This window comes from Cynoglossus semilaevis, chromosome 4 (assembly GCF_000523025.1).
Source record: "Cynoglossus semilaevis isolate Cse_v1.0 chromosome 4, Cse_v1.0, whole genome shotgun sequence".
NCBI lineage: Eukaryota > Metazoa > Chordata > Actinopteri > Pleuronectiformes > Cynoglossidae > Cynoglossus > Cynoglossus semilaevis.
In genome coordinates, this window is record NC_024310.1 from 15,874,699 (window position 1) to 15,888,204 (window position 13,506).

Sequence of the window (13,506 nt, forward strand, 5' to 3'; positions counted from 1 at the left end):
ACTAATATATTTCACCTAGTGCACATTTCCATATCTTTACAGGACCAGAATATCTTTATTCTTTAAATTACCAGCAGCAAGCAGCCGGAGAAGTTTTAATTTCTGATTTTTTATAGAGGGATACAATTTTATATTAAGCAGAATTAACCTAAAATTATTGCAGGTGTGGCCAGCTGACACAGCCTAGACTCTACTGGCCCTATAAAAATGAATATATATTAATTTATCGCCAAACCTGGTGTAAACGGACCTGAGCAGAAAGGAAATGCACTCCGATGTTACCTTTACAAAATGTTATATTATCTCTGAATTGAAAAAAAAATACATATATATTTGTTCTAACATATTTATAACAAAATAATAATAATAATAATAAAATGAATTAAATCTGATTAATTTATGCTGATAATCAGGCTTTTTCCTAATTATTAGATTAAACGCAGATCATATTTTTTTCATCTTTGTCTCAAACCATGTGCAAAACAATCTGTGAGAGATTATGATTAAGTAAGGACTGGCGCTCATCAAGGTGGTTTATACACCGGGCTCAGAATCACTGGCTACGCTCCTGACTGTAACCATAGCAACAGCAGTTCTTTCTACATCACAAAAAAGAGGTTTCATTAAATTCCCGGGCGTCAAAATAAAAACATTTCCTGCCATGTCTCCACTTGACAATGAGCAAGAAAAACAACAGCGTGTTTTTGGGGACATGTTAAGAAAACGACAGCCGCCGTACTGTTCTCTGAAAGTACTGTGATCATTTCCCCTTTTAAAGGGAGAACTTCCCATTGGTTTTGTTCAACAGCTGCGATGAATTCTGAAGAAAACGATTTTAATTTGAGGTGTTTCTGCAGCAATATTGAAAACAAAAAAAAAAATTGGGAAACATTTCCTTTAAAAAAATCTTTTTAAGCAAAGACTTCCAGAAATGTTCAGTGACTCGTTCACAACAGCCCAAACTGAAACCACATCAACAGATACTTTGGCTTCAGTTGGCAAAAAAACACCATATAAATGCTAATTTCACAGTTCACAGACTTTTGTGGCAGTTCAGTCAAAGTTGTTGTCAAACCAAATGTAGCCAGACGTCGTAACTGTCCTGTCAGTGTCTCCTCCACTGCTGCACAGCTACGCTTGATGGACATTTTACTTAATTCCAGAACTGAGGGATGGAAGCGAAAAGTGACATGTTGACACACACACACAACAGCGGCGTCACACCTACACAGTGATGAATGCATGTTTTCTCCCAACTACAGCATTTAATTAAGAGAAAACCATAATTCACTTCTGAGCCGCCTGTTGATTTATACGTGCGAAGAAAAGCAAATGACCGGCATCATTAAGAGGCTCAATCTGTTGGAGTGAGGCTCAAACGTATTACTTTGGTTTCTTATTCCACCTCCATCCCACTGGGCTGACCCTGTTAAGAACACACTAATAAAATTGTACCTGGCAAACATCAATCACACCAGTAAAAACCCAATAGCAATCAATAACCTGGAGTCTGCCTGTCTGATTGTTGAGTTGGTTTTTTTTTTCCTTTCCCTCCTGTGGTCTAGGCTGGATTTTTTCCCCATGAGTTTCAATTTGTCTGTCAGTTTTGTGCGGTCGTGTTGTTCTATAAAAATTGTCCACATCAAAAGTGTCCAAGCGCGGTTCTGGGCTGCAGAGATGGAAACACAACTGGCAGCTAAAGTTGACGTTTCCCTGCTTCGACTTTAACTTTTGCTGAAGGATCTGCTTCAGAAAAGCTTCAGGGACACGAGAAAGAAACGATAAAATTAACACCTTTCAAATATATTAAGTTATGAGAGTGGCGTTTTACACAGAGGTAAAGTCTCAATAAAATTTCATCTTTCTGTTTTTTTTTGCACACTGTAGTAAAACAGCAATAAAGCCATAAAGTAATTCAGAATTTCAAAGCAGCATCTTATTCCCAGACCAAGAGGAGTCTGTGTGTGTGGACTGATAACTTTAGGAGGTGGGAGCACACTTTTGTATGCACGACCAAGTATACTAACACACACACACACTCACACACACACTCGTAATAAGACAGTGCCTGAGGTGTACTCGCGGGCGTTGTTTAAATTCAACCTCATGCCACGCTGGAGTTTCCTCGTCTGAAACCTCAGAGCGATTGAGTCGTCTTCACTCGGTCGTCTCTACTTTCCCTCAAATGTTTTGTTTTCCTTAAAAAATAGAAAATAAAAATCCTCTCCAGACTTCAGCACACTGAGGGCTGCAGGATGAAGCTCTCTCAGGGCTGTGTGGTCCTGTTTGAGAATGGAGTCACGGACGCTCTTGACATTGTTAGTTGTTACAAAAAAAAGTCTTAAAATTTTAATAAAGGCATTGTGGAAAAAAAAAAAACCTCAACAGAAACATGGGCGAACGGTTGAATACAAATGAGAGGAAAGTGAAAAGACGATCAGAAACTTCTAATTTATGGACAGAGCTGTGTTCCTGGTGTATATGTTTTACTCACACACCCGGCTGCAGACCAACTGTGTCTCTGCATCAACTTTCAGTTAACACTACACTGCTTGCACTGCTGAATTCCTTTTTTCCCATCATGCATGTGAGTGGACGCGAAAGCGGTCGGCGCCGGCAGGGCAGTCGGCAGGAAAACTGAGGGAATGATTGAGTGTGTGCCGGTTGACATAGACAGACAGCGGCTCGTGTGTTTGAGGCTCTAACAAGAAAACTGATGTAGGACTCTATTTTAATCAAAGCCTAAGGCAGGGGTGCTAAACATCTGGCCCGTGGGCTACTTTTGACCCACAAGTCAACCACACGGGGCCACAACTAGTTGTAATGCAATCTGACCCCCCCTGCTGTTAGGTTTTGGCCCTCCAATGAACTGGCAGGGGCAACAATGGCCCTCAGAACATTTAAGTTTGAGACCCCTGGCCTAAAGAGGTTTAAGGCTACGTACAGACTGCAGGTGTGCTCAACTGTGGTATTTAGACTCTGTCTGTGATCCTGTAGTGACCCACATGTACAGACACGCTATGTTTACAGATGTATATTAGTATTGCTTTGCCATCATTCGGTCCCAGATCATATTCTAGCTTTCCACCTGCGGGGGCAGAAGTCGGGCGATGGCAGTTTTCCTATCACAACCACACCTCTGGGAAATTAGCATTACCATGTATAATTTACCATTCATACATTTTATTTGCTGCGTCCTCCTGCTACAGGTCCGACTGGGACTTCTGTTTCACTTGGTTTCATGTACTGGTAAGATTCAGAACCAGATATGAAAGTGGTCTGGGGTCTGGAAATGAAAGAGGTTGGAATCAAACCCTAAACCTTTCTTGTGACAGAAGAGGAATCCTACAAACCCATCCCTGTAACTCCAACCCAAAATGGAACAATTTTAATGATGATGGAATCAAAGCAGGGGGGCAGCAGTTATTTTGTCTCTACTGTTCTGCAGACCCTGCATCAATTATTACAAACTCATTAAAACCTTCCTGCAAACGAGTCGTTATAAAAAAAAACCCAAACATTTATTATGAAAAATTGGTAAAATAATGAGTCTGGATTTTAATAGTTTGTTGCAGAGCAGTGACAAAAAGTCAGTTCCTCACAAAAAAGTGTTGGGAACAATTTCCTTAATTAAAGTTTAGATTTGTAATGAAAGTGACCACATTAAGAGACCTTTGGCAGAATGTTCCCATTGGCTAACCAGACATGTTCTCAGATGATCAGGTTTAAAACTAAAACACCTCCTTGTTTTTTTACTACTATTCTAAAGTTCTCCAGCACTGGTGGCCAGCTACTCACAGAATTGATCTTAAAGTTTTATTGCTTGTTTTTAAATCCCTTAATGGAGCTGGACTACAATATATCAAAGACATGCTAATGCTCTTTATCCCTCCAAGACCTACGAGATCAATGAGGGGCGAGGTCGGCACCACAGAAGCCACCCCGCTGCATGATGGTCCCTTAGTTCGGGAAGGTTTTTTTATATTCGCTGCAGCATTGACATGTTTTAAACTTTAAGCTTTGTTGTTCTCTTTGTTCAGTTGCATTTCTTAACAGATTTGTCTCCAACTCTTTGGGTTTACCACTGTTGTTTTAACCTCCGTATTTACATTTTTGCACCACCGGTAAATGTCGTCTCATTTTTCTTTGTAATCGAGTTTCTAAGCGGTTAAGTAAGTTTACAGCAAGCGTAGAGATGAGAACCAGAGGCATGGATATTTTTCAGCCATTCTTGGACTTTCTTTTGGACTTTTTACATTTCGTAATATATATTATATATTGACATTTTAAATTTGTATGAGGTTTTAGCACCAATCCTTGAAGCTGTCACGTGTGAAACAACCTCCCTGGGAAACCAGCTCTGTGTCCTGGCTGAACAGGTCCAGCAGCCTGGCTGCCATGGAGAGTGATGTATAACTGCACAGCTCTGGGTGCAGTCGGAAACCAGAACAGTTTTATATACATAGAAATAATGTCCAGAGTTTGGATGGATGGATGGATGGATAGGTGGGTGGATGGATGAATGATGGATGGATGGATTCAGTTCTAAAGTTCTGAAGAAGCCTGGATGAGAGGTGAAATGTCTTCAAGAAACCTACTACTCTGTCCAGTTGCCCTCCATGTAACTATGTTTGGAAGATGACCTGGATGACAGACATTCTTTACACACCTGTTCAAAAGCCCTGGTCTGAAGAACGGGTGTCTGTGCCTTCACCTATACCTAATCCTAATAAGTCACTGTAAGCTCCGCCCACCTCTCCCATGGGGGGAATACCTGAGGTATAGTGACATTACAAAGCCTGTGAAATTGGTTGGATTTGTGAGGCATTTCCAGATTTTGTCCTCATCTGTCTTTATGGACACTTGTCCATAAACAGACACAAACATGTGACCATAAATCTGACAAAGTCAATTTTGCATAAAATGTCTCCTTTAAATAAGAAGCTACCCTGCCTGTCCATATACATGCTGAACAAATGGACAAATGGCCTTGGAGTGTGCATCCCATAAATGTTAAGTGCTGCTGCAGTCACACACACACACACGCACATGCACACGCACACACACAGAAAAACAGAAAGCCTTCCGGGCTGCTGCTACAGGTAAGGAATGCTTATGACTGCATTCAGCTGTGGCTCGTCCGTCGTCCACAGCTGAGATAACGGCGACACGGCAATCACACCATGATGAATGAGCTGTGATAGGTGCTGAAAATTGCTCCTTGGTGGCTTCCCAAGTTTGGTTGCGGGACCGGGTATCTCCAAAGTGAAATCAGTTCTCTCTGCTCGGCCGATTCGTTCTCTCACACTCTTCTTTCTCTTGTGAAAATATTGTCTCATTTGTGCTCCCCCATCAGCCCCCTGATGCCCACACACACATCCCCATCCTGCCCCTCCCTCCTCCCTCAGCAAGACTCACCTCCTATGTGAAATGAGCCATTCCATGTCAATCAGTTTCAATGAGAGCAGTGAGTTGTTCACTGGCAAATATAGCAATACGTCCGTCCCTCGTTCTCACAGGTCGCAGCCGATAAGGCAGCCGCTCAGAAAAACACACACCGGGCCAATTTCTTCTGCTTATGAGCCACTTAGAATCATATCATCTGATTCATCACAGCCAGGAGCAGGAGCAGGAGCTGGAGCGGTGACAGATTTGTGCACGGCCGCGTTCGTGTCTCTATCAGGCCATAACAACACGTAGATGACTGAGAATTTACACATTTCACACATAAATCCAAGCGTCGTCCTGTTTACCTCCTGCACACGAACATGGAGATGGAATGTTTAACGCTACGCTGAACGTGATGAAGGTGAGATTTCAGGTCAACGCTAAAACGGGTCGGTGCTACATAAGATATTTTTCATGATCGTTAAAAACATGGTGTTGCAATAATACCTGCTGTGCAACACAGATACAGTGTTAATTTCACATTTTAACTAGTAATGAACTAATTTATTGACTTTAAAACTACGCCAAGAACTTTAACTTTGACCTTTGTTATTATTTTGTTGCTGTTGTTTTTAACGTGCTTTTCTTTAATATTAAAATTGTTTTACGTTATCTCCCCTGGTTTTATTGTATTTGGTCGTTTGTTCCAGTTTAATTAACTTTAATGATGCACTGTGAAGCAATTTGGTGATCTTTAAGATGCCGTAAAGGGCTAGTGTATGTAAGAATGTTATAAATGAGACATTAACTGACTCAATAATTATGTGAGCAGATATAACAAGTGCTTTATGAGACTGGGACAAAAAAATTATAGATTTAATGGTGATTAAAAAGAAGTTAGTGTTACGGATTTTTCTACTAATCATGTGAAATTTGCTGACCAGAAGCTACAACCTGGCAACAACCTGGTACATATTTGGCAACCGTCGGCTGAAAAATCTCTAATTTACTTGGCTTTTATTTCATTAGTAGATCACGTGAACCAAAGCGTGAAGGCAGAGTGGAACACTGAAAATGACTGTTGCTCACTGCACTGCCCAAAGTCACCTCTCTGCTCCGCTCAGCCTCAGCCTCAGACTCAGCTGCCCCCCCATCCCTCCACTCCAATCAAATAAGCATCTTACTTATTCTCTCACTTGTTGTTTTGCACCTAATTCAATAAGTGTTTAATGGAACTGATTCCTTTCCAGTAGTTTCTATTTAAAAAAGTCAGACTAAAACACTGAGTTAAATCAAATTTTAAAGAGTTTAAAGGAACCATTCATCTCTGATCACTGTGTGCATATCAGTCTGGTCCTTTTATGTACCATATTTTCCGGACTATAAGTCGCACTTTTTTTCATCCTTTGGCCGGGTTAGCGACTTATACTCAATTGCAACTTAAATTCAAATATATCATTTCACATGTTTGTTCTTTTCACACTGACAACCACTAGAGGGCACTCTAGGCTTGTGTACTAGTATGTGCTACTCCTGTACCACTGAAAATTTAGATGTAGATGTAGCGGGCACTCTAGGTAGTTGGTGTGACTTATACTCTGGAGCGACTTATAGTGCGAAAAATATGGTACTCTATTAAATGTTAAAGTATTTTCTTATACCTCCACCGATAGAGCTCTGTTCGCTTACATGTTCTAATGCTAACTGCTCTGTTCTGTTCGCTTACATGTTCTAATGCTAACTGTTCACACATAGGAAACCCTCACAGTAAACAACCATTTGGGGCCTGATAAGACCCTTTAAATCACCAATGGCTGACAGGACATATCTTGTAACTGGACGTGCAGCGATGGTCGTCAGAACTACAGCTCACTGGACCTACAGTATATTTACAGCACAGTCTGAGAGGCTCTGACATGGTAAATTGAAACAATCACACAGCATCGCTTCCTCTGACACCCGGGGGACTGACGTTGGATCTGAAGCCACACAATGGCTTTTTGATATGGCAGTTGTCTGCCAACCACAGAATGTCATCCACACGTTGAGCAGCCAAGAAGTAAATGCCACAGACGAGCGTTGATGTGCATACACTTCAGTACTACAGTGTACGGCACTTACCAGTATTGTTGTGATGGTGAGAGTAGTGTTGAACAGAGTGTCTGTCACGTTGATTGATGGCAGCTTTTTCTCCATGGACAGTCCATTTTCGGAGTGCCACAGGCCAATCTGCAAAACACATACACACACAAACACACACGCCGTGAGAGATGAGACTCAGACAACATTGCTTTAATGTGTTACTTTCTTAAATCAAAGTGTCCCACCGCAGCAGAGGTCCAAAAAGTTCCAAGACTCAAATCTTTGTTGTCTGATGTTAATCAGAAAAACAGGTCGTCCCTCAGGCTTCTCTAAAAACTTTGATCAGTTTCATCATTATATCTTTGTCAAACGCTGAGCTGCGTGAGGTTTTATTTGATCACATTTTTCGACCCATGAATATTAACTATATAAAAATCAGTACCGACATCACTTTTTTAAACAACCTTGAATGAAGAGCAGGAAACTTATTGAAGCAACAGGTTTTGACCTAGCTTCATCTGACCTTTCACACAAAGCTAAAAGGAACTGGGTTTCAGTTCCTGGATTCTCTTACACCATGAAAGAAGAAGTTTAGACTTGAGTGGGGGATCGGTGGAGAAATATATTTAATATAGTCATTAAAACAGATTTTGTATCTAACATTCCCCAGATGTGTTTATGTGTTTACCACCAAGCCAAGCTCAATTAATCCAGATTTCAACCTTGTAGTTAATTAAGATTTTGCAGCACATCATTAGTTTGGTATCACTTAGGTTGTTGTCTTTTTATCACATCTCCGTTGGCTTTGACTTTTTTGGATAACTTTTTGACTAAATACTACTTCCCCCCCGATTTGACCCCGAAATTCCATCAAAAACTAAAGCTAGCTCTAACTAAAACTAAAACTCTAAATAATACCCATCAACTCATTTCTGGGAGGGAGGGGTTGGAGCTTGCTCAACACATGACTGCAGGCAAAGCAGGGTTCAAACCCCCACTCCTCCACTAGGCCGTTGGCTGCCCACATGCATAATGCACATGCACACGTTAGCCGCCGGGCCGTGCAAACAGCAAAAGGCCTCTAAAATCCTCTCTGACCTTCACTGACCTTCACACAGAGAACAGCAAAAGGCCAATGAAAACCAGTGGACGTTTGGTCACGGTGTGACTCAAGGTGACCGCCGGAGTTAGTGGGAGTAAAGGGACAGAATGACAGAGTGTGTTTGGCTCCTCCAGGAGCAGATACAGGGCATGCGTTCAATCTGAGGCAACAGGGCGCATTCATTAAATCAATTACTGCTAAATCCTGTGGCACACATCCACATTCTCAGTCTCATTACGGCCTGGATGAGGATTCACGCCACAGCCACCAGCAACTCATCACATCCTCTCTGTGTCAGTCGGTGCCTGTTCTTGTTTCATCCTTTCACCGCAGCCTATTCAGCTGCTCAGTGCAGCTGTAAACAAACTCCTCTTCTTTCTCAAGTCAAGTTAACGTTCGTCCCTTTTGCTTCGACATAACATCCCGATAGTTGCACCCAGTCTACAGTTACACCAAATATCTACACTTACTACAGCACTTCAACCAAACATTGATTAATCTAACATTCCTTGTCCAACATCCTCACGCCACCTTCACCTTCCTGACTTGGGGGGAGTGGTGACCTAGTGGTTAAGGAAACTGACTTGTGACTGGAAGGTTGCAGGCTCAAATCCACCAGTCAATCAATGTATTAGTTCAATAGTTCACTTGCACGTTTTCTTTATCCTCAAACTGCTCCACCTTAACCGTCCCTCCGACCTGATCCTGTCCAAGTTCTAAACCATCCATCGTAGCATGGTTTATTTCCCACTGTTGTAGCTCCGTCCTGCACCACCAATGACACCATCCGTTCCATACTGACTCCACCCTTTTCTTCACCTCTCGTACCTTAGATACTAGACTTCATCCACCTTTACTACATCTACTTCATTCATTTCTCATTGAACTTCTTTATGACTTTAGATAGTGCTGCCAAGGTACAGCGTTTTTAAAAGTAACCAACGCAAGAAAATTAAAAATCTTTATTTTCAGATCAGGTGAATGTGGTTAGATGTTAATGGTTCAATGTCAGTAAAATTCTATTTGCCCTGCAGACACTTTCTTCAGATAAACCAAATTAAAAGCCATGCAAACTGGGTCATTATATCAGCCTGGAAAATCTCTCCCCTATTTATTTATTTATTTTTTACTTGGCGGTTTAGAGTTGACATTTGAGTTTATTTATGAGATAATGATTATGATGGCAAAAGATTACGTTTTTTAAAAACACTACAAAGATCTCATCTTCATATACACAGTGCCAAAAAATCCTCAGGAATAAAATAAAAGTCAGAAAATACATGCTGTTGTTGCTCTGAATATGGAAATATCAATATCTGTCAAATCAATGCCATCTAATATCATAAAGGGCAAAGTCCCAGCATCAGAAACACTGAGTGGGAGGATTTTCTTTTTTTTTAAAAGAAACAGGATCCAAGTTAACCTTGGTGGTCTTTTGGTGCAATTTATTTCACATCATTGGAATTAATGACCTGGATTTATTCTAGAAAAATAAACCGTGTTTGTCAAAGTCACAGAGATAAACTGTTAAAAAATGGCTTAGCTTTGATTAAAAAAGAATCTACAAAGGAGACTATACCCCCCCACACACCCCTCCCCCTCCGCATAACATGTCCCGCATTTTAGAAGATGTGTCAGGTAGTAGCATTCCACTGCAGACTTTGAAAAAAGCTGTCACACTGCACAGCGACCACTGGGTGAATATGTTCGTCAGTAATCAGCCTGCTTCACAATCAGCTGTCAGAGCCTGAGGAGGAGGCAGGAGGAGGTGGCAGGAGGTAGATGTCTGTGGCAGTGGCTGGGTTCCGCAGGCGTCTAACAAAGGTCTGAGAGTAGAGGGTGACTGAGAGGCTAATGAGATCGGCTAGCACTTTAGCTCCTGCCCACAAACAAGAGGTGGAAGGTACTGTAGAGGCAGATGAGGCAGGTGGGCACAGGACGGGGGTGGAACGTAAAGCTGCTGGAGGAGGAACTGGTTCGGTTGTGTCCGGGTTGTCAACTCTCTCTGAGCTTGTTCAGTGGGTGAAACGATTCACATGAAAGGAAGGAGACTGATGTATAATTCAGCCACTGAAGGCAAATGATGCATGCATGAAAACAAATGTGGAATTCATCAAGTTGACTTGAAGTTATCTTTCTACGAAGTCTGAAAACAATGTGTTCTATTTTGCATTATTCAGTAGTTTAAAAGGAAAGACAGAACCAGGAGTGTGTAGTCAGGGGACAAATGAATAATGAGCCAGAAAATGTTGGTGGAAAAGTGATTTGAATGAATTAAAATTGCTGTTCATGTCACGTAAGGTCAATTCCAAAATAAATACTTTCCATTCTTGGGCCAGAGTTTCAAACTTTGTTTGCAAAAGCTCAAAAAACCAGTTTGTTTATTTATAATTTACTTTCACATGTAACTGATAGTACACACTCCTATTGTGCAATTCATTTTCCATATCTGATTTCTATATTATATATTATATTATGGTCAACATAACCTGGATTTAAGTTATATTTTCAAAAAAAGAAAATCACATCAGCACTAATTCTACTAAAGTAAAATCATCAGTGAAACTTCCATCACTAACAAAGTTTATACCAGTTTATAGTCAATGCGTCAGCGAGCATCTAACTTCCCAGCCATGAACAGCCACACACTGTCATCAGCACTGAGTCAAGTTTCCAGAAATAAACTCATCTCACATTTTTTTCCAAAGCCCAGGATCTCACAACAAACCAGACAGAGGGAAAAAGTCTGGATGTGTTGCAGACACAACACATTCTGTTCCTGTAGCAGCCCATACCAAGCTGTCTTTATTTTGTAGGAATATATTCATTTTAAAGTCAGGAAAAAAAAGAAAAAAGAAGTCAAACGCTTTATTTGTTTTGTGCTGCCGGATGCAGGTGGTGGGAGCGTGAGGGGTCGGGAGGTGGACCACCGGATGAGCTGCTGCACCTTCTGTACGTCTGTGCCATTAATCTGACAGCCGGGAAAGAACACTGGTAATTTAATGTACCATTTCCCTCTGAGCTTAGTTTGTAATCATTTTATGGTTTGTGAAAAACTCTAAGTAAAGGGAACCATAACCACTGTAATAATCCTAGTGAAGCACCAGAACTGGGACTTTGCATGAAACCTCATTATGTATATAATGTACGCAGCACAGCCCAAGAATCAATTAGCCACACGAGCGTTCGCCATCAGATGGGAAGCTGCTCATTGTCACGCCACCGAATGTGTTTGTGTGCAGAGTAATATAAAAAGCTGTAACTTGACATTTCTCATTTGCGATGCCATTATTTTGTTTTTTTTTTAGTCGCAATTGGAGAGAATTCAAAACCACGCAGCACGGCCAGGGGAATTAAAAGAATTGTACCAAACAGTTTCTGTGGAGTTGCTGTCGAACGAAAAGAGTGTACGGGGCAGCAAAGGTGACGGAAAGGAAGTAAGGAGTCAAAACACAGGAGAGGAAGAGACAAAGGAGACATAGAAGGAGAGCAGAGGAGTGGGAGGATTTACTGGAGGTTCACACCTCAACATGGAAATACAGCAGGGGAAACGATTAGAGCGGCTGCTCACTGGAGCGTCCGCACCAGCCGAGGTTCCTTTCAAAAAACGGCGTGTCCAATAGGGCGTGGCGAGACTGCACCACGGCAGACACATCCATCACATATGAGGAAAAAAGGCTGCTATCATCAGGGATATTATCACTCTGTTCATTTAGAGCTGCAAAAATTCAGATGTAAGAGCAGAGGAAATGACTCGGAATTGTAATGGGTGTGATGGCGTGTGTGTGTGTGTGTTTTGGTTGTGGGTATTTGTAGTGAAGAAGTAAAAACGTCCTCATGTGCCTCTGGAGATGGACAATTACTGCTCTTATAGCGACATGATGTCGTTCTAGTTGCAGGGAAACGACCGCGTTCCTTCTCACAGGGGACGTTTTCACTTGTTGAATCAGCAGCCACTGGCCATTTTAAAGTAAATAGAGTGTAGTTATGGTTTGTTCGTGCTCCCACACAGACGACTGTGTTTGAACAGTTTTGAAACAAGGAGGTCAATCAGGGTCAATCAGGCTACATTCAAGTCTTACATTCCACCTTTAAAAATTCCAACGAGGCCTTTGATGATTAATTCAACTTCTGTCCTTGACTAATAAAATGAAGATGAATTTACAGTAATTTATTGTACATTACTAGTACTCTAGTTAGAGTCCTCAATTAAAAAGCAAGGATGTCTGATAATATCAGCAGACCAGCATTATATATTAGCATAATTATGTAATAGTTATAAAACAATGTCGTTTGTTTTTCCTCCAATAATGCAATGCCTGTGTTTTGCCAAATATGAAGGAATTCCTTGTAGGGTCCTGGGACGTTTACCACAGGTTCGGAGGCAAATGGCTGCATATATCGTGTTCGGTTGATATTAGGTTAGTTGATATTGGGGAGGGAACATTTCAAAGGTCAATTAATTATAGTTGGTCAAACCACAAGACTAATAAAGGAAATAGAAACTAAAATAAAATAAAATAAAATTTAAAAATGGCATTTTAATTTTTTGTTAAAAGAAATGGGGTTGAGGTGGGGGCAGTAATAATTATTTAAAACCTTTTTTAAACACAGACCTGAGACACGAGGTGAGTCAAAGATCTCAGGTCCTTTCTCTGGTAACGTTTCCATAAAAGCCCGGCTTCATACAGAAATGTGTCAGAAATACTACACTTCTTTTTGCAGTACTTAGTAAAATGCCCCTTCTATTTATCACAAAGACAGGATACGCTCCAGGCTCGTGAGGGGTGGAGACCCCTGTTGTAGCTGCACACAGCTGGAGGTGGAGGTGCTTGGCATTGTAATTCAATAAAAAGTTTTGGAGAAAGTCCACAGCTGTGAATTGAGTGCTAATGGAGGAAGCTAAAGATTTTTTTTTTCCTACAAAACTCATA

The 13,506-nt window shown here is 41.2% G+C and overlaps 1 protein-coding gene across 1 annotated transcript in view; it reads right to left on the reverse strand.

The window, feature by feature from the left end:
- Positions 1 to 13,506, reverse strand: part of grik4 (glutamate receptor, ionotropic, kainate 4) — a 261,758-nt gene that overhangs the window by 31,283 nt on the left and 216,969 nt on the right. Inside the window, 1 exon segment of the mRNA XM_025055124.1 lies at positions 7,510 to 7,617. Coding sequence (XP_024910892.1) covers positions 7,510 to 7,617 — 108 coding nt within the window.